The sequence below is a fragment of the Eucalyptus grandis genome, chromosome 1 (genome assembly GCF_016545825.1).
Source record: "Eucalyptus grandis isolate ANBG69807.140 chromosome 1, ASM1654582v1, whole genome shotgun sequence".
Classification (NCBI taxonomy): Eukaryota; Viridiplantae; Streptophyta; class Magnoliopsida; order Myrtales; family Myrtaceae; genus Eucalyptus; species Eucalyptus grandis.
The window spans coordinates 44873009-44893996 of record NC_052612.1 but is presented as its reverse complement, the minus strand read 5'-3'; the positions used below and the strand labels follow the sequence as shown (position 1 = coordinate 44893996).

General features: G+C 40.8%; 3 protein-coding genes across 5 annotated transcripts; all 3 read left to right on the top strand.

Annotated features, from left to right (window-relative positions):
• The first annotated feature begins 600 nt into the window (after positions 1–600).
• On the top strand, positions 601–3851 carry LOC120294801 (pentatricopeptide repeat-containing protein At5g14770, mitochondrial-like). The gene has a single exon (XM_039315345.1). The coding sequence runs from the start codon at positions 948–950 to the stop codon at positions 2283–2285; it is 1338 nt and encodes a 445-aa protein (XP_039171279.1). The 5' UTR covers positions 601–947; the 3' UTR covers positions 2286–3851.
• LOC104445173 (pentatricopeptide repeat-containing protein At5g14770, mitochondrial) lies at positions 2289–7179 on the top strand. 3 transcript variants are annotated; one of them, XM_010059009.3, is made up of 5 exons: positions 2289–4124; positions 5487–5561; positions 6113–6262; positions 6355–6497; positions 6744–7179. In XM_010059009.3, exon 1 carries the CDS (start codon positions 2357–2359, stop codon positions 4019–4021), a length of 1665 nt encoding a protein of 554 aa, XP_010057311.2. In that variant the 5' UTR covers positions 2289–2356; the 3' UTR covers positions 4022–4124; positions 5487–5561; positions 6113–6262; positions 6355–6497; positions 6744–7179. The 3 variants fall into 3 exon arrangements, with proteins under 3 accessions (XP_010057311.2, XP_010057323.2, XP_010057318.2); XM_010059021.3 differs by lacking the exon at positions 5487–5561 and adding an exon at positions 4585–4935; XM_010059016.3 differs by lacking the exon at positions 5487–5561 and having other exon boundaries at positions 6086–6262.
• A 3371-nt stretch (positions 7180–10550) lies between these two features.
• LOC104445164 (putative elongation factor TypA-like SVR3, chloroplastic) lies at positions 10551–18414 on the top strand. Its single transcript, XM_010058994.3, has 14 exons — positions 10551–10901; positions 11181–11293; positions 11422–11625; positions 12240–12416; positions 12707–12859; positions 13286–13375; positions 14230–14364; positions 14445–14561; positions 15563–15714; positions 15782–15866; positions 16167–16261; positions 16883–17048; positions 17188–17383; positions 17882–18414. Exons 1-14 carry the CDS (start codon positions 10658–10660, stop codon positions 18013–18015), a joined length of 2061 nt encoding a protein of 686 aa, XP_010057296.1. The 5' UTR covers positions 10551–10657; the 3' UTR covers positions 18016–18414.
• The last annotated feature ends 2574 nt before the right edge of the window (positions 18415–20988 follow it).

The window sequence follows — 20988 nt, the reverse complement described above, 5'->3', positions numbered from 1 at the left end:
GTATCATGTCCCTCTCGAGCTACTTACTTCGGGTGTATAAAACATGTAATATTTATATGAGATCGCCTTACAAAATAAAATAAACAACAAGATTCAAAAAGTTATGATTGAGCATCTATATAAATATCAAATGACAATTTGATACCTCACTTTATAAGGGCGTATTTGAATTGACTTTTGCTGTCCATTCAAGCGCAAACAAACAAGCCCTAGATTTATAGTTCATTATTATGGTTTATATAAGATATATTTTATACAAAAATCATGAGATAGCAACTCTTATTTAATAATTGAATGATTTTACTTAGCAATATTAGAAACAGCATAAATATCAGATAATAAAATTTACTCGCATGCATATGAAAATTTTATGTTATTAAGGGTCCATTTGTTTTACAGAAAATTATTTCTAATAAAACGTTTTTTGAATTTTTCGACATTCGTTTCATGGAAAATGAATTAGTTAAGGAAAATATTTTTATTATTGAAAAAAACAACCTTTAAAAAAGTGAAAAATATTTTTCATAATTTCTTCCATCTTGCTTCTTTTTATTAATGCATTTTCGATTTATTTTTATGCTTTTTTTTTCTTCTCGCTGTTGCGCTTTCTTTCTCTCTCTATCTCTACCTCCGTCCTCTCCGCCGCGGTTTCCCCCGTTCCGTCTGTCATCTCGCCGGAAGCGGCGGTGCGCTCCTTCGCGACCGGGGGGGATTGGGAATGGGGGGGCGACCGGCGGACGCCGCGCCGATTCTGGACCCGCCGGAGCGATTTCAAGGGTTTTCGGAGGCCGCCACGCCCATTGACCACCTCCCACGTTCTCTCCCCTTCCTCCGTCTACTCCAATCTCCGATCAATCACCGGCGAATCGCCAAAAAACCATAGCCCGATCGACAAAAATGACGTAAAATTGTTCCCACGTCTCCAGCTTCGGTTCTGGGGTTCTCCAATGGCGATGAGGCGGTTCACTCGCCGCTTCACCTCCCCCCCCTCTCCTCCGCCGCCCCATCTCCTCCGCCGCGGCGGCAGCAACCACCAGCATTCGGCCTCCTCCAACCCCAATCCCTTCCGCGGCGTCTCGGTCCTGTTTTCTCGCAGTCACTCCACGATGATTCCGCCTTCCAAGTCGCGCCTTTACGCCTCCTTCTTCTGCACCCTCATACACCTCTTCTTGACCTGCGGCAGGTACGCCAAGGCCGTGGACGCCTTCGCCTCGATGCGGAGCCGCGGGATCCTGCCCGGCTTGGCCTCGTGGAACCGGCTCATGCACGGGTTCAACGCCTCCGGCTTGGTCTCTCAGGTGAGGGTTCTCTACTCCGAGATGATCGACTGCGGCGTTGCTCCTAATGTCTTCACGAAGAACGTGGTGGTCCACGCTCTGTGCAAATTGGGGGACGTGAATTCGGCCCTTGAGTTGCTTCGGAGCGATTCGGATGTCGATACAGTTACTTATAATACGGTCACGTGGGGATTCTGTAGGCTGGGTTTGGTACGGGACGGTTTTGGGTTGTGCTCGGCGATGGTGAGGAGCGGGATTAGTCTCGATTCTTTTACTTACAATATATTGGTGAAGGGGTTTTGTGATATTGGGATGGTAGAGTATGCTGAATGGGTCTTGGGAAATTTGGTTAGTGGGGGGATTAGCAGGGATGTGATAGGTTTGAACATTTTAATTGATGGTTATTGCAAACGCGGTGATGTGAGTCGGGGGCTCGAGTTGATGGATGTCATGAAAGGGCAGGGTTTGTTGCCTGATATTGTTAGTTATAATACCTTGATCAATGGGTTCTGCAGAGCCGGTGATGTTGTTAAGGCTAACAGCCTTATTGAAGAAATTTCTAGGATCAGCACTACACAAGATGGAGAGGGCTGTAGGGATTTGCAAGCAAACCTCATTACGTACACTACACTCATGAGTTCATACTGTAAGAATAAGAGCCTCGACGAAGCATTCTCCTTGTATGAGGAGGTGGTCATGAGTGGGTTTTTGCCTGATGCTGTTGCTTATGGTTCGATTGTGAATGGCCTGTGCAAATGCAGTAGGTTGAGCGAAGCAGGGATTCTCTTAGGAGAGATTGAGGATATGGGGATCGATCCTAATCATATTGTGTTCACTACTCTGATTGATTCCAATCTGAAGAATGGGAAATATGTGGATGCTCTTGCACTTGTAAGCCAAATGGTAGTCCGTGGGATTGTTTTTGACGTGGTCGTGTACACTTCTTTGATGGATGGGCTCTTCAAGTTGGGCAAAGTTGAGGAGGCAGAGAAGGTGTTTAGACTATAATGAATGGCGGTCTAGTTCCGAAGTACATCACCTATTCTGCATTGATCAACAACTGGTCCAAGTTAGGAGATATGGATGCAATAGAACGGACACTAGAAAAGCTGGATAATGAAAATATTTCAACAAATATCATTACATATACTTCCATCATATGCGGTTACATTAAGAGAGGCATGTTTGATGGAGCTGTCAGTATCATGAAGATGATGGATCAGCTAAAAATATCACCAAACATATATACTTATGCTGCTCTAATTGATGGCTTCTTTAAAGGAGGTAGACAAGAGGTTGCTCTTGATCTTTACAGTGAAATGAAAAGTAGGGGTTTGGAAGAAAATGAGTTTGTAGTTGATGCTATCATGAACAACTTGAAAAGGGAAGGAAAGATGGAGGAAGCTCAAGAGCTTATTAAGGATGTAATATCTAGAGGACTGTTGCTTGATCGAGTGAATTATACATCTTGGATGGATGGCTTGTTCAAGGTAGGGAAGGAGTCCGATGCCTTAAAACTCGCTCAGGAAATGATGGAAAAAGAAGTTGGGTTGGATGTTGTTGCATATAATGTGTTGATCAAAGGTCTTTTGAAGCTCGGCAAAGATGAACTGGAATCAGTGTTTGCTGAAATGAGAGATTTTGGTTTGACTCCAGACCATGCTACATACAATACGATGATAAAAGCATGTATTGAGAAAAGGAACTTGGATAATGCTCTCAAACTTTGGGATGACATGGAGATCTCAGGTTTAACTCCAAACCTGATCACATATAACATTCTCGTGAAGGGACTATGTGAAACTGGCCTGATAGAAAAAGCATTCTATGTGGTAAACAAGATGTGCAACCATGGTTTATGCCCTACCTTCACTATGTATAGGGCTTTGCTAGATGCATCCTCAAAAGGCAGGAGGGCCGATGCAGTTTGGCAAATGCACGAGAAACTTCTAGAAATGGGCCTTGCACTCAACCAGGCAGTGTGCAACTACCTCATAATTACATTTTGCAGGCTTGGGATGACCAAGAGAGCCACTTTGGTTTTGGAAGATATGAAGAAAAAGGAAATCCCATGTGATATAATTACATACAATGCCTTGATTCTTGGGTATTGCAAGGGAAGCCATCTGAATAAAGCTTTCGCTTTATACTCTCAATTGTTGGTTGAAGGGGTTTCTCCAAATAATGCGACATACAATACTCTTATGGGTGGTCTGGCATCTAATGGTTTGATGAGAGAAGCTGATGAATTATTTGGTGAAATGAAAAGAAATGGCTTACTTCCCGATGCTATGACATACAACACTTTGATCACTGGCCATGGTAAAGTTGGAAACAGAAAGGAGTTCATGAAACTCTACTGTGAGATGATAACTAAAGGCTTTGTTCCGAAAACCAGCACTTATAATGTGCTTATTAATGATTTTTCTCAGGTGGGAAAAATGGAACAGGCTAGAGAGCTGATGAAAGAGATGCAAGCGAGGGGTGTGTCACCTAACTCTGCAACCTATGATATTCTAATTTGTGGTTGGTGCGAGCTTTCTAATAAGCTGGGGCTGGATAAAGTGTTGAAAAGGTCATACAAAGCAGAGGCAAAAAGACTACTAACTGAGATGAATGAGAAAGGATTTGTACCATGTGAAAGTACCCTCTCTCATATTGGTTTTACCTTTTCAAAACGTGGGAAACAAGTTGATGCCGAAAGGTTTTTGAAAGAATTTTACAAGTGGAGGAGTATAGATTGAGTGGACCATAAGTAGTTGAGTAGATTCACCATATACTGGGGCCATCGACCTCTTCACTGGCTTGGACAATCTATATAGCAGGATAAACATCAGCTTCCATAGGGTATGCCCTTTAGTGAATATACTTTTTCTGTTCATCTCATCTTTTTCATTTTTTACATACATGCTCTTGCATATGCATATATTTTGGGCTCACCTTTTTCTTATTCTTTTTGTAAGTTTTGGGAGGTGATTGCAGATTTTGAGGTTTTGAATGTATGTGCAGCAGCAAGTGCTTATACTTGTGTTTTTGCATGTGCTTGGGCATTCAAGCAGAAGTCCCTTTCACTAAATCTATTTGGACACGTCTTCTGCTGCTGGATGATTTCTTTTTTCTGTGTACTGACCACCTTACCATTAACATACAATATACTCCTGAGGATGTCCGTCCCTATTGAAATATCTGTCATCTGTGTGTGCTCTGCTGCTGAAGCATTCTTATAGCTGTTGAGTGAATTATGAAAATCTTCGTATGCATCTTCAAGCAGTTAAGAGGATGCTAACACTAGATATTGTGGATGCAGACCGGAAACAATTGAGAGTTATGTTTTCCTTCCATTCTTTTGTATAGCTAGTGCCTCAACAATGATTGCTACTTTGAAATGAAAACTATAAGAGATGTTGCTCGGCTGGGGCTCAAGTAGGAGCATGAACACTGGGAAGATTACCATCCTGAATATGATAATAGCAAGCAGTCATGTAGCCTTGTATGAATCAGTCTTCTTAGGTGATTCGTCCTCTGTTCTGCTGAGAAGATTAAACGAAGGAATTCTTACTGTGGTGTGGGTCAAGAGAGGAATTCTCCATTTCTTTTGTTCATCCTGAATACACACATTTTCCTCCTGCCTTGTTGCTCTCTCCAACTTATGACCAAGGTAGCCTGATTGTAATTGATTGGAAATTCAAGTTATCTTCATTTCCCAGGGAAGTATTCCTGCAGCTACATGAATAGCCATTCCATCTCTTAAAAATCTGACTTCGTTAAATGTCTTCCCCTCTAAGCTCTTGAGATCCTTGAACTCTTTTGGTGAAGTGTATCCATTGTAACTTAAACCGCTTTCTTAAGCTTGTTTTGTGCATAAATTGTAACTTAACCACGTTCCTTTATTCTATTTATATTTTGCCTTCTGTTTATCTTTCCCCTTTTCCTTTTCTGTAGTTTTTACTTGTCAGTTGGGAAGGTCAGGTGTGCATCTAGGTAGGAAAGTGAATTCTTTTGGATCTGATTTCCGGGAAGTATTGAGGTTTTGACTGAGTGCTTGTGACTGGAAATGAATCAACGGTCAGCTTAGGATTGCTTATTTGCATCACATGAATGCTGGTTGCTATGGCAATGGAGTCTAGTGTGCTTTGCTGCATGAATCTCGCAGAGTTGAATTGCATAAGGCTGGTTCTGGTTTTTAATTCGTTTGTTTTCATTATGTAGAAGTTTTGTAAATCATCAACTCTGTTTCTACCCAGACATCTGCAGATGCTGATGCTACTTTGGATGTGAAAATAGGTTTGGAATTAAGAAAGAGCAATGTTGAATGGTAGATGCCTTAAGTTGTTTGTTTGTTTTCTCCCAAAGGGTTAAATGAATGCCTATATTTGATTATTGGTTTTGGGTTTGCTTTGGCGGTAGTGTTGATGGGAGATGCTGGATTTGCTTATGAGGGGATGAAAAACTATGGGTAAAATTTTCTTAGAAAAAATGGGAGAATTGAGAAAGCAGATTTCAGCAGATATCAAGAAGCTGGGGTCTGTTTCTCTTGTTGCATATTAATACGAACTGGAAGATCCAATTTTCAAGTGGAGTAGTACAGTTAAGGCTTTGAAGGATCCATTTCAGTTTGACCCTTTTATTGAACATTTCACTCATGAAAGCTTGTGTCCTGCATCTTCCAGTATCACAAGCATTATATGCTTCTTAGCTACCTGTACTTAATGCTGCAAGCTGTGTACAAGTGTAACATGCTTATGTCCTCATGACAACTTTTTGCTAAATCTGCAATATGTTCTTATGATATCGATTTTTGATACCAGTGTATGTCATCTTCTGTGCAAACACAGTATGCAAGCTGATTGAACGACATGAGCTGGAAGGCCAACTATTTGAATTTGATGGCTTAAATTTGCCTCTAAAACTGCAAGTACTTTCGGCCAGAGATAGTGACTGTGACTGGAGAATCACTCCGGACTTTTGTTTACCATGAATTATTGGTAATTAATTTGCTTCCTTGCTATTGTTGGCTTCTGGCTTCAGCATGCTCTGTACTGTATCCCTGAAGTAGTGTTTTGTCGTCTTTTATCAGATTGGTTATCTCGAATGCTGCAAGCAATGAGGTTTTGCAAGCTGCTTTATCTGGGCATGCCCTCCTCTGAAAGGGGAAGATTGCTTGTTTTACTGTCATCCTGAAATTCAGAAAACACCACATAATCAGAAACTGCAGAAATGGTTTGTCCCATTTACCTTTCTCCTTCCGCAGTTGTCCGTTCATCAATTTGTTCATGTACATGCCTTCTCGAAAGACTATGCGCATCTTTTTCCCACTGATTATTTTGTCATTCTTTTTTTTTTTTTCCTTTGGCCATTTTGTGCTTATCATGTCAAACTCTGTTTTCTGGTTTTTTAAAAGCTAAACATTTCTATGATTGTATTTAATGTATCACTATCAAACCAATAGTTTTTGTGTATTTGCAGGTATCAGTCAATGCTGCATAAGGCAGTTGAAGAAAAGTATAGTCATAAGCACTTCAAATCTTTGCGATCACTATTTTCTTCCTCCTCAAAGAGGTATGACCAAGATAACTGCTGCTCGTTTGCCATACTTCGAAGGCGACTATTGGTCTGCTTCTGCTGAAAATTTGATCAAGGATATATTGAACAAAAAGATGTGGATGACTTGCAAAAGAAAGGACAAAAAATTTCGTCAAGAATTTTGACAGCCATGATACATAAAAGCTCTTTTGATGGTGCCAAAAAAGACATTCTTTTCATGTAAAAGGTAACTCATTTTGTTCATCTCAAACGTTATATATAAGGTGCGTTTGGGAAGACTTTTGGGGAAAGTCCTTGAGAAAATGTAAAGGCTTTTGAGCTAAAAGGGTTTTTGGAAATGCAAATTGTGTTTGGTAAATCGTATTTGTGAAAGTTTATTGTAAAGTAAATAAGCGATTGGACAAATTAACTTTGCAAACGACTTTTTATTATTAAAAAAAGGAAAAAATGAGAATTGGTTGGTTCCGCGGCGAGGGCGGGCGGTTCGGCGAGGGGCAGCGGGCGGCGAGGGTCGTCGACCGGATCGCACAATTTGGGTTGCCGGAGGTCGCGCCCCAGATCGGTCGCGGCGACCTCCGGTGACCCAGATCTACGTGCGATTTGTGTCGTCGAAGGTCTCGCGGCTTAGATCTGGGTCGCGGCGACCTCCGATGACCCAGATCTCAGGGGGGTCGCAGTGTCGCCGGGGTTGCAGCGGTCTGCAACCCAGATCTGGGTGGTTGCCGGGAGTTGTAGCCGTTGCGGCGACGCGACTCAGAGGGGGTCGTCGAGGTCACGCGACTGGCTGCTGACGATCGCCGTGACACACAAGCCTCTTGCCGACCTCTGTCCAGCTCGTCGTCGGCCATGGGCAACTCCACGCAACTTCGTCAGCCATCCTCAACGAAGAAGAAGATGAATAGTAATGAGGACAAAATCGGAAAAACGAAATGTTAGTGAGAATATTTGTGGAATAAATTTTTTTAACTTACTCTCTCTCAGCCTTCCGAGAAGGCCGAATGCCCAAGGCAGCCCCCAACCTGCCTTGGGCTTTCAGCCTTGGGAAGGCTTGCCTTTGGCAAAGGCAAGTCAAAATTTTTTTGCCAAACATTGAATATTTGGCCCAAAGGCCTTTAAGGGGCTAAAGATCCTTGGCAAAGTGGTTGTCAAACGCAGCCATAGTACTGTAGCTCTGGCCTCTAGATTGATTATAACCTATGAGCTAGACACCCGAACAACAAGGAGGTTTAATTAGCCAATTATTGTTGGTATGAAAGTGTATAGAGATTCTGCCTCTGTTTCCCTCCCAGTTATTCGGTTTACTTATATTCAGAGCTTAATATGAGGAAGAAGAATTACCTCTTTGCAACCTAGGTTCCAAATGTCAAATCGTCCGTGACTCACCTACGCTCACGACCTCTCGATCGGGGATGGCGAGGTCGAGCCGCGCTAGATTTGGCGACAGTAGCCTTGTCGGCCACTAGCAAGGTTGAGCCTCGCCGATGCCGGGGAGGCTCCTCGCCTAGGGATGACGGCGAGGCTCGACCTCGCCAAATGTGGTGACGGCAACCTCGCGGTCACTGGGCAAGGCTCATCTTCGCTAGTGGCGAGGCTAACCTTGTTGGCCAGCTAGAGGAGGGAGAAGGTGAGGGAAAAAAAATTAAAAATTAAAAAAAAATCGAAAATTAAAAATATTTGAAAATTGCCACATCATCGTTCGACGGCTAGCTATCTCCGGCCGCCATCCACGTCAGCATCGATCAGCCAATTTTGACCAGATTAGCTGAATTGGCACAATTGTAAAAGGTTTATGATTAAATTGACAAAAAAGAAGAAGTTTATGATTAAATTGACACAATCGTAATAGGTTTAGGATTTTTTTTAGTAATTCTCCCCTACTTTATGCTTCGATAAACTAATATTTTTCAAAATTTTTAGGAAATGTGCGGGAGACGGAAGTTTACGGAGAAGTGTGTACATATGCACAACCTAGAATTAACAAGTAGGGTTAACAAGTGGTTTAGCTTGAGAATGGAATTGAGACGATTCTCAAATCTTAATCATGTTGTTAAATTGCAACACGAAGTATCGTTGTCGATTAATCATATTAGCAATACGATATGTTTTCCAACCAATCTTACATTTGAATTTCGAAAACTCTCATCATCCGGTGAGTTGTTTCTTCAAATATCGCTGTCGCGCAATGTATCCGATGCATCATATGCCTTTTTCTCATTTCATTTGTTAAGAAATCTTCTACTCTCCAACTCATCAAGCCTTCTCTACAATCTCCATGGGTCAATGGCCCACAAAACCAATCGTCCCGACTGGGGCCCATTGTTCCAGTCCACGGGCTGAGGAACGGAGGCCCAAAACAAACAATTGCCAGGCCCAAGAGTGTAGCACATGGATCCTGCGAGATGGACCGGCCCATGGACGGCCCGACCCGCTAGAGTGTATACCCTCCACTAGAATATCCCACGTACCAGTGTGGAAGATCCTCTTGGAACTTTTGATTTTTAGTACTCTTCCCTCTTTCTTAGCATATTTTCCTTGACTACGGCTTATTTGTTATTTCTCTTCCCTCCTAACTTACGTGGTGATGTTTTTACTTGACCAAAATGACAGAACTCTTTTATCATGTCCCTCTCGAGCTACTTATTTAGGGTGTATAAAACGTGTAATATTTATATGAGATCGCCTTACAAAATAAAATAAACAACGAGATTCAAAAAGTTATAGTTGAGCATCTATACAAATATCAAATGACAATTTGATACTTCACTTTACAAGGGTGTAACTGGATTGACTTTTGCTGTTCATTCAAGTGCAAACAAACAAGCCCTAGATTTATAGTTCATTATTATGGTTTATATTTTATACAAAAGTCATGAAATAGAAACTCTTATTTAATAATCGAATGATTTTACTTAGCAATATTAGAAGTAGCATAAGTATTAGATAATAAAATCTACTCACGTGAAAAATTTTATGTTACTAATATTATAAAATGTGTAAGTGTCCCACCTGACACTAAATGAAAGTCATCTTTTAAGAATACTTGTATATTTTCGCATGCTTTGCTTGGGTTTTACATTCAATTGTTAGTTTTTTTCTTTTGAGAAATACAAAAGATCATTTCTATATGCAAATACAAGAAAATACTCTAATGACAAATACTAATCGCAAAATGTCCCACATCATTGATGTACAAAAACCCACTTAAAAAATTGAATGTATTTAATGTGAAAAAATCACTTCAAGTATAATATATTGTTAAGAAATCTTCTCACCACATTTTTTTTCCTCAATAAAAAGCCTTTTAACTTCATTCGGCATGGAAATGAATTGTTTCATCATAACCGATACAATTAAATGCTTGAAAATTAATATACTCTTGTCTACACTTTGGAGATATATATATATATATATATATAATGACTTTCTTTGTAATATATTTAGCGCATTTAATATTTCAAAAAAATATATTTTAGTATAAGATATTAGACTAGATTAGGTTAGACCATCAGATACTTCGGTCGCGTCGGACCCCCCCATATGAGATAGCCCCGGGAAAATCCCGACCCCAAAATATAACAGATAAAAAAAGCGTACGCGGTGACAAATCAACAGGAGCCACGTACTAGGAACCGTCCACGTCACCCTCCAGGCGGGCCCCACCGTCGACGTGGACGAACATCTGGCCGCAACTGAGAACCCAGACGACGATGAAGAAGCGCAGCAGCACCAACACCAATCACCGCCTCATTTGCCAAATCGCTTCCGCCTCGCTCCCTCTCCCGCGCGCGCAACTCTCACCCTGCAATTGCAGAGAGAGAGAGGAGAAGAAGACGGAGATGGAGATGGCGCTCGGCTTCCGCGGTCCTTCGCCCGCTCTGCTGAGCCCCGCCTCGAGCTCCCCCGCCAGAGCCCCCCGCGCTTCTCCTCAGCCGGCGAAGCATCTCTTCGGCCTCGGCTCGAGCTCGAGCTCGGGCTTATCCTCGCCGCTCGCCTCCCGGACGAGCCTCCGGTGCCGTCCCGAGCGCCGAGTCCACCGCCCCATCGCCTGCTCCGCCGCTCAGACCACGGAGACCCCCACCGGTACGTTTCGGAAACTCCGCCGCAGCCGCCGGGTCTGAGCTGTCGCCGCCGCTGCGGCGCGGCGGCGGAGTTGAGCACTCGCGGCTCGCGACTGCTCTCTGGTCTGCTTTTGATGTCTTGTGCCGTGCGAGTGAGCATGGGGTTCTGTTTTCGTTCGTTGTTTCGGGGATTCCGATTTCTTAGCTGGAAATGAACTTTCGTGGCTGGAGAAATGGCGAGAGATTTGTTAGATCGTCGGTGCGTTGAGAGAGTACTGATTCCGAAATTTTGTTCTGGCAGAGGAGAAGAAGAGCCAGTTGATAAGGAGAAGCGACATAAGGAATATAGCCATTGTCGCGCATGTCGATCACGGAAAAACAACTTTGGTGGATTCTATGTTGCGGCAAGCCAAGGTACAGCTCGAAATCGCTCCAAAGACTCCAAACATTGGTCTTCGGCAGTTTTATATCTGAACCAGGACCACATTCTCTTTCGAGTGGAATGATATTTTGCCGATGTGTGTGTCGGTTCTCATTTGCAGGTCTTTCGTGATAATCAATTTGTACAAGAGAGGATAATGGACTCGAATGATCTCGAGCGCGAAAGGGGAATTACAATTCTTAGCAAAAACACCTCCATTAACTACAAAGACACGAAGATTAACATAATTGACACGCCGGGGCACTCTGACTTTGGAGGTGAAGTGGAACGCATCCTTAATATGGTGGAAGGAGTGCTGCTCGTGGTAAATTTTTTTCATTTTCCTGTTCGTCGTGTTATGCAGTTCTTCGGGTTTCTGAAAAAGGAAACCTAAATTATCTCATAATTGATCAGGTGATGTCATTTTAGAGATGCGACAGTCTTACTGTTGTGATAAGATAATTTAGCTACAGACCAAGATGATATGGTAACAAATACATTTATAGATAAATCTTAAACCCAAAATTAGGAGAATTTGAATTCTGTGCATATCTGGATTCTAAACTTTATTTTAGTCGATAGAGGTTGTCACTGAGTAAGAACTATGGTTTCCTCTGATTGTTCACTTCAAAAATTTGCGCATTTGATGCTTTGCCGATATGAATTTTCATTTCCTAGTTCTGAATATGCCTTTTTTTCCCCATTGTCTGTAATGTACTTTCGTCTGAATAGATGGTAAGGAAGACCTTATTTAAATCGCATATTCAATTCTACACTAGAAGGCATGTATGCTCCGTTAGTTAGTTATTGCTTTACGTCAAATGACAGTCGATCCTCCTTTGTTATTGGTTGCTGTTTTATTTATTTATTTTTTTTGTTTATGTGGTTGATGTATTTACTCCAGTGTTAACTTTAATGCACACCTCTCCTTTCTCGTAGGTGGATTCTGTTGAAGGTCCCATGCCACAAACAAGATTTGTCCTGAAGAAGGCATTGGAATTTGGTCATGCTGTAGTTGTTGTTGTCAATAAGATTGACAGACCATCTGCTCGTCCAGATTTTGTCATCAACTCCACTTTTGAATTGTTCATTGAACTAAATGCGACAGATGAACAGGTACTTGTGGCATATTCAGGAAGACAATCATATCTTTGTCGTGACATGTCGATAGATAAAATCTAGGTTACTGAAGTATTTTGTATAGTAGTAATAGTTTCTGGTAGTCTAGATGGAGGTATCCGTCACAATTTAAGTCCTTTTGGCTCTTATCTATATGGTTACCCTGAGAATCTAAATACAAGTAATTGGGATTTTGTTATTCTTTCATTACTTTTCCCCTTTTATTTTTGGGTCTTTAGAACTGGATTAATCAGAAGTTAATTCATCTAGATGTGATGTGTGTGCAGTGTGATTTCCAAGCGATATATGCTAGTGGTATTAAAGGAAAAGCTGGACTTTCCCCAGATAATTTGGCGGAAGACCTTAGCCCACTTTTTGAGGCGATAATCAGATGTATACCCGGACCACGTATTGAGAAAGATGGTGCCTTACAAATGCTTGTCAGTGGTTCTACACCTTCATAGCCTCTCTCTCTCTCTCTCTCAAATCTGTTATGTCATTTTCATCATTGTTATAAGTTGTGTTTAGTGCTGCTATTATGTGCTACCTCATATTGGGCTAGGAAGAAAAAGTAATTTCCTGGACTTGTCTGCAAAACTAGAAGATGTATACTTTTTACCTTTTTGCACAAATTTCCCTGTGAGGTAACAAATGGAGTTCAACATAATGCTGGTCAGCAAGTCTGGAAAATAAGTAGATATGAATGAGTCTCTTGTTCTCTCAAAGCATCATATTATTGTGCTTCCAGATCAGAACCTATCTTCTTGAGTTATGGATACTTTGCTTGGTACTGACTAAGTAAGTTTGATTGTTAACATATCACGATTCCAGTAATGTGTAACAAATCACTTTTTATTTTATTTTAGGCCACAAACATTGAGTATGATGAACATAAAGGACGAATAGCTATTGGGCGCTTGCATGCTGGGACTTTGAAGAAGGGCACTGATGTGAAGGTACAACTCGAAAGCTCAAACCTTTTCATGGATGTCTTTACTTTTCCTTCTCTAGAACTTCTAGCTTGCCGGTCTTTCAGAGATAGCTTACAGCTGGAACTTCTCTCAATCTTCGTTAGTGATGTATCAGATAATTGTGTAAAACTAGTCCAGCGGACATATTGGTTTTAGTTGGTCTACTGTTATTCAACATACATGCTAATGAAGTGTTCATTGGTAATGAATCCACTTTGTAGAAAATGCATTGATGAGTCGGTGAAGGAGTTGTGTGCTATTTCGTGGACCTTTTTCTTAAATTTAATCTTGAGATGAGATTAATTTGGGACATTTTTCTTTTATGCTTTAGTCTTAATGATTCATTTTCTAGAATTAAGAGATAAGTAACTTATGCTCAAATGGTTTTCGTCAATAGTTATCTTTTTCATTAACCCGAGATTCCAATCTTATGCTTCTTAATGGAAAATTATTGAATCTTTCCAATTTAATATTTGAATCCACAAAAGTTTAAATGACTTACTTACTTGTCACAAAATCAGAAATTTAATATAAATACTCTATAATAAAACAACTATTATTCTGTATATAGGTCAACCAAGAATATCCTTACAGCCAGTCTTTGTTTGAAAGCTTGTACAGAGCTACAGATGCGTGTATTTATCATGGGTATAGCTTGCTTGCTTATTATCCTGATTGAATTTAATGTGAAATATAGTCTCAAAAATTCTTTTATGCCTATTATTGACCGTGTACTATGCCACAACCCTGGGTATGTGGGCTGGAATTAGCTGTATGCTTGTCAGAAAGAAATAAAGTTTGCTCTCTTTTCTGACTATTTGAAGTTGTTTCTTCTTTAGGTATGCACTTCAGATGATTCTTGTCGATATGCAAGAGTTAGTGAGCTTTTCGTGTATGAAAAATTCAGTAGAATTCCTGTAGAAATTGTGGAAGCAGGTGATATATGTGCAGTCTGTGGCATCAGCGATATCCAGGTAATTTATTCATTTCCTGCATGATGATCACAAATGTTTAGCTAGCTTTCTGCTTTATGACTAGTGTCTAATCTGCTCAGATTGGAGAGACAATCGCTGATAAAACATCAGGGAAGCCATTACCTGCCATCAAGGTGGAGGAACCGACAGTGAAGATGTCATTTTCTATAAACACATCACCATTTGTTGGACGTGAGGTATGCTATTACAACAGTAATATACTGGAAGTCCTTTGAGGCTTACTTGTCAGTTGTAACATAAAATTGCGGCATGAATAGATATGTCTTTTTTGCTGGGTTCTCTTTTTTTAGAGTTCCGGAATTCTATCACATGTTAACCGGATCTGCTTTATTTAAGAATTTCATGGCAAGAGCACAAATATTCTTTTACTAAAAAAATCTTATCACTAATTAATGTCCCTGGATTATCCTCTGTAATATTATTGGTGCTCAAAGGTCCTCTAGGAAATTGTTAAAGTAGCTTGTTTGCATTGACAGTTTTCTATATGTCTGGCAATGTGTGCCCTCTGCAGCTTGAATTGTACAACCTTTCTGGCAGTTTGATAGGAAGTTTAAATAGCGATTCAACTTTTTTCTTATGTTAAAGTGTTTAAATATTAAAAAGCACCTTCATCTATTATTAGATTAGTCGGTGGTGGTCCAACAAATTTCATATAGTTTCGAAGTGGGGGATCCTGAGTTTCAAATCTTTCTAGGTCTCTATGTGCCTCAATTATTATGTATTTCCACGCTTTAGTATCAAGTTTCCAGCCTACAATTGAAGGTGAGTGTTGAAGTATTTAAATCTTAAATTGCACCTTCATCCAATAGCTTAAAGTTTTAAAATAGTTGACAGTGGCCCCACAAAATTTCACATTTTAAGACTTTATGAGTTATGCATATGTTTCTTTTCTATAGATTGGAAATATAAGGTTAATTGTGGGTCCCAAAGTTGGTATTATGGAGACCCTTTTCTATCAACTTACTCTTGGCATGTTAGCGAAAGTAGCTCAGAAGTTTGAGTTAGGCTTAATAGCTACATGGAGGATGGTTTGCTTTATCCTAGACACTCCATTACTTTGCCATTTTGTCTGTCTGCTTTTTCTTTTTTCTGATTGTGATGGCATGTTTAGTATTTGGATTGCCAGTGAAACTATTTTGGAAGACTCACGTGGGGGAATTAATTTTTGTATTTTCAGGGAAAATATGTTACTAGTCGGAACTTACGTGATCGACTATACCGTGAACTTGAGCGGAATTTGGCGATGAAAGTTGAAGATGGAGAAACTTCTGACACCTTTTTAGTCAGTGGGCGTGGTACCTTGCATCTCACCATTCTGATTGAAAACATGTAAGTGTACTCCCTCTTCTTTCCATTCTCATATATGTATGCCTATTCGCTCATTAATGCCTTTCAGGCGAAGAGAAGGATATGAATTCATGGTGGGCCCTCCTAAGGTCATTAGCAAAAGGGTGAATGACAAGTTGCTGGAGCCTTTTGAGGTGAGTGCCTAATTATCATTCCTTCACAATGTATAATTTCAATATTGATATACTTTCAATCTTTGCGGGATGCCTGGATGACTTTCTGTTTCCTAAAATCAATTGAGGACGTTACTGGTAGAGCGAATCCAGAAAGAGTACTGGAGGATCTGCATCTTCTGTTATGTATTTAAATAAACCCGTGTTTCTGCACCAGATATTAGGGTTCTCGATACTATTTAACTTAGAAAATTGATTCTATTCACTTGGAGAACTATGCTTCAGAAACTACATGATCTTGATGTTTGATATCCATGCCAGATTGCTACAGTGGAGGTACCAGAAGAACACATGGGATCTGTCGTTGAGCTTCTTGGCAGAAGGCGTGGGCTGATGTTTGATATGCAGGGGGTCGGGTTTGTAAAACAATTTCTCTCTTCTGTTATTTACATGACCGAACTTTGAGGTTTCTTTGTGTAAGTGTATATATTGCAAATTTACTACAGCATTCAAAATGTATGTTGGATGCATAAATGACATCTTATGGAAGAAGTTTCCATAGCCATTTTGGTGCTTGGTGGCACCATATTTGATCATTTTATGGTATATAATACTATGCTAGTCAATTTTTTTTGCTTCCATTTGTAAGAATAAATGATGCTATCTGCTCACTGGAGATCTGTAGATTTTAACATTCTTGCGCACCATTGCATGCTATTTAAGAGTAGACATAATTTGTGAGACGAGATGCCCTCGCATGCTGATGTTCAGTTCTCAAGATCTTTGATTGTGCTGAAGATATTAATCTGCACTCAAAGGCAATTGTTTTACTGGACTTGTCTTAGCTGCTGCTAGAATGGTGCAGATCAGCTTTAGTCTTGGTAGAATAGTGCTTGGTTCTTTGCAATATGTTGTTTAATTGATTGCTGACTGCTGCTGCTGCTTCCTTGGCCATTAGAATCTCTCTTCTTCAGTTAGTTTGTTGTGTGAAAGAAGTGATTTTGATCTTAATTTAGGTAAACTTTTGTGTCTTCCAGGTCAGAGGGAACTACTTTGCTGAGATATAAAATGCCAACTCGTGGCCTTCTTGGACTGCGTAATGCAATTTTAACTGCTTCTCGAGGAACAGCTATTCTCAACACAATATTCGATAGCTACGGTCCTTGGGCTGGTGATATCAACACTCGGGATCAAGGATCATTGGTAACTTTCTTTTTGGGGGAACCTTATTATTGGTTGAGAATTGGTGCCATATGTAAAATTTTACTTCCATGCTTTTATTAACCATACCTTTTCTCTCTATCTTTCTCTGTTTGATAGTGACTATGAGACTGATTTTCAGGTTGCTTTTGAGGATGGAACAAGTACATCCTACGCCCTTGCAAGTTCTCAAGAGAGGGGGCAGATGTTTATTGGTCCTGGCTTGGAGGTTTATAAAGGTCAAATTGTAGGAATTCATCAGCGTCCAGGGGATCTAGCCCTCAACGTCTGCAAGAAAAAGGCAGCAACCAACGTACGCTCCAACAAGGAACAAACTGGTGAGAAGCAGCTATACCAAAGTTGTGCATTTTCTTCCTGTTACCTGTGAATAAATAGGTAGAAGCACTTGTGAGAAGTTCCTAAATTATTATGTTAGAGTTCGCTTCCCATCTTTGAGATGTTGATTGCTCCTATTTAATGAAGACAGAATGTCACTTCAATTGAACAGCTGCAGTTACATTCATCCTCTGTGCATTTTGGTTACACAAGTTAAAAATTATCTCCCAATGGATATCTGGATATGTGTCATAACTTCCTCTTTGATTAATTGTAGCTGCAAAAATTCTAGCAGTTAACCTTCGTTTTTATTTTTTCAAGTACCTACATCATATTCATGTGTTTGTTGTCCGGAAAGAGGCTAATATTAGGTTGCCAAAACAAAGGTTTGATCCTCTCTTTTATTTGGGATGTCACTGTGAACTTCTCATCTGGTCACATACAAGCAGTAGTGCAACATTCTCCGATCTAATAATTTAATATTTTATTCCCTTTTGCAGTGGTGCTTGATACGCCGTTGGATTATAGTTTGGACGATTGCATAGAATATATTCAGGAGGATGAACTGGTGGAGGTGACTCCCTCAAGTATCCGAATGTGCAAAAATCCTAAACTTTCAAAGAAGTCCAGGTGAAGGTGAACAGCTGAACATCTGCTTGTTGCATTATTAGTCATCTGCTGGTCGAGCAACATATTATTAAGTTTACATGTTGCTCTCTCTCTCTCTCTCTCTCTGCGGGATGGTATATAGTGAATGTGGGAAGCTCTCTGCATGAACTACTTTTGGTGATCCACCTTATTGGGTCATCCAGATCATGCCCATTTTTTCCAACCTTTCGAACTCCCAGCGAGTTCATACATACAGAAAGGGACATCAAGCGCTGTATCATTGCCAATTGGAGGTCATAGTTAAATTGTAATACTTCTAATTTTGGACATCAATAGTGAAGCATAGAATATACTCTTCTACTCTTTTACCCGAATGAATCATACTTGGGAGATTTTGAGAGATTCACTGCCATGTCTTTCTTCACTCCATCATACAGCCATTTTATTGCACTTCCTCGCTCAAGTTTATGGTAATCTTTATTTGTTTGCATTCTATTTTTCTGTATATGCTGTCATGTAATCATCATCCTTTCCGCTTGAGCCAATTCTGAAGTACCTCTTTTCGGTGTCCTGTAGTTTCTGTCATCTCTTTCTTTTGTCTTGGCGATGCAGTGTGGAAAGGTTCAGTGGTCCATGGCATGTAGAATGTTGACTGTTCTGAGTTGATACTTTCATGAACTGAAAGTCTTAAGGCCATCCTTCTAGAACCTTGATTTTGCATCCATCTGTTTAATTAACGAGTCATGCCGCACTCTGCAGATCCTTATTACCCTTAAGACATCTTATCTTAGTCTGTCTTACATAGACTCAATGAATTAGGGATGTCTTCTAGATTCCTTATACATCTAGAACGACAAGTACTCTTCCCTGGATATTTGCCAAGTCTCAATGGCTAAGCATCTGAATCCAAGGTGCGGATTAAGAAGAAACCATCCTTCCCGCGCACGTGTGCATCTGGAAGGCGAATGGTTCTGCCCATGATGTCTTTGATCTTTCATTGTCTTTTTGCCCACAAAGCATCGAAGACCATGTCAAGATTATCTACGATGTCTTGTCAAAGCAGATTCGTCAAAATAATCTCAATCATCAAAGGGCTGGATATGGAGATCAGGACGACTTTTATTACCATATTCGGTCGCTTTCCTCGTTTGACCTTTACGGTGCAAGATGACGAGAACGAGACAGAGCTTTAGAATAGTGCACCGTTGTTGACTTCTCGCTCTCCCTCTTGTTGGGTTTTAATTTCTGTCTTCGATAGAAGCCTTGATTTGAACGGGCCATCGGCAAGTTCCTGAGACGGCGATGTCTAAACATAACGTTCTTGACTTGGCATCCTCGCATCCTGTTCTGGGACTCCGACCTTTCATCGAGCAACGGCTCCGTTAGTCAACACACCTTGCGAGCGAGCGTGATGACCGAGTTTCGTTTGCTCTGTGGAAACAAAATCGTCGTTTCTTCCCATCCCTTTTCACTTTGAAACGTCCCATGGATTTGGTCGCGCGATGTAAACACGGCAGGCATCAATAAAATGCAATGCCGGATGTCTCGGTGCTCGCCCACAATTAGATCTCTCTTATTTGTCATTCTTTCCATTTTGTCCGTCTCCGCGGCAGCAACCTCCTATATCAGAAACAATGCAAAGGCCGACGGATTGGATGAGGATTAGAAACAACTTTAGCTTATCAAGCTTATTACAAGAGAAAGGGTAAGACGATTTCGTCAACACACGACCGCCTCCCGCCACACTAATGAAAGGCTAATGCCCTAGGACAGTTGGAATCTAATCCTTCTAAAGTTAGAAGCTAATGCGAAAGAATAAAGGCTACGAACAACAACACTTTTAAAAAAATGGTTGATGGACCATCCAAAGAATTCCAAAGGCTAATGTGCCCCCACCAATTCATCATCCTCTCCCTTGGAATAAGTAGAACCACCAGAAGAGACCTACGCAAAAGGTGGGGAACGCTAGATCAAGGGTAGGAAGTTTCGCCAGGCCCTATTGTCAGCATTAAATTATACACAAGCACGTTTCATTTGAATTGATGACGTCTTTATAAAAAGTAAAATAATGACATCGTTAAAACGAGTACTGCATATCAAATTCTCAATTACACTCATCACTCTGTTCAAAGATATTTGTAAGGAAAATTACCTAAAAAGTCTTAAATCTTTTAATTTCTTCAAAATCATAAATATTTCTAAAACTTATAAATTTAGTCATTCCGACTAATTTTGATTGGCAATCGCTGACATGAATGCCGGCCGTCCCACATGGCATAAAACGTGGACAATTTTCGTATTTTTTTAGGCCAATAACAAATGGAGGGGCTTCATAAAAATACCCTCTAAACAGGTCCAGCTACATAGCACTGATTTCCCCAGCTATTTTTTTCTGCTGTTTTAACGAAAGGAAAAACAAAAAACCCTTTTGCCAATCATGAGTTTCCTTTACCCTTTTTTCGGGTGTTTTCTCGGTTCAGGGGGCCAGTAAAAAAGCCACGAATCGTCGTCTGCCTCCGTCGCTTTTTCTCCCCGCTGCCGTTGAATGAATCCACGCTTTGTTTCTTTACAACCCGGCAACGTCTCCTCCAGGTGACCCTCCCCTCCTTTTTATCAGCACTTTTTGGCTTTACATTACAGCCCTCGCACTTTCCTGTTTCTATCTTTGCACGCATCCCTCACTCTCCATGTCGAGTAATCAATACGTGCCCCACGTTCTTTCCCTTCATTTCTCACCGGAAATAGTGAAAACGACTCTTCGTCGGCTCTTCCTCTTCCTCCGTGAAACGAGCCATTTCGAGTGGTTTGCGTGTGCTGGGCTGAGGTGACATGACGTCCCCCCCGTCTAAACTCAACATCCCTCTCCCTTGGGCAACCTTTGGGCTCTCTACGGTCCCTCGTTTTTCTCTCCGATTTTTGCTTAGTGGGTCTATGCTAGATATCGAAAAAACGACGTGTTAGATATCACATATTAAGAAAATCTTGTGACGTGATTGAT

Excerpts from the sequence above, each read along its gene's own strand:
- LOC104445173 (XM_010059016.3), top strand. The coding sequence starts at position 2,357 with ATGGATGCAATAGAACGGACACTAGAAAAGCTGGATAATGAAAATATT.
- LOC120294801 (XM_039315345.1), top strand. The coding sequence starts at position 948 with ATGGCGATGAGGCGGTTCACTCGCCGCTTCACCTCCCCCCCCTCTCCT.
- LOC104445164 (XM_010058994.3), top strand. The coding sequence starts at position 10,658 with ATGGAGATGGCGCTCGGCTTCCGCGGTCCTTCGCCCGCTCTGCTGAGC. Across the intron at positions 15,715-15,781 it reads ACCATTCTGATTGAAAACAT|GCGAAGAGAAGGATATGAAT; the intron begins GTAAGTGTACTC and ends AATGCCTTTCAG. Across the intron at positions 16,262-16,882 it reads TTTGATATGCAGGGGGTCGG|GTCAGAGGGAACTACTTTGC; the intron begins GTTTGTAAAACA and ends TGTGTCTTCCAG.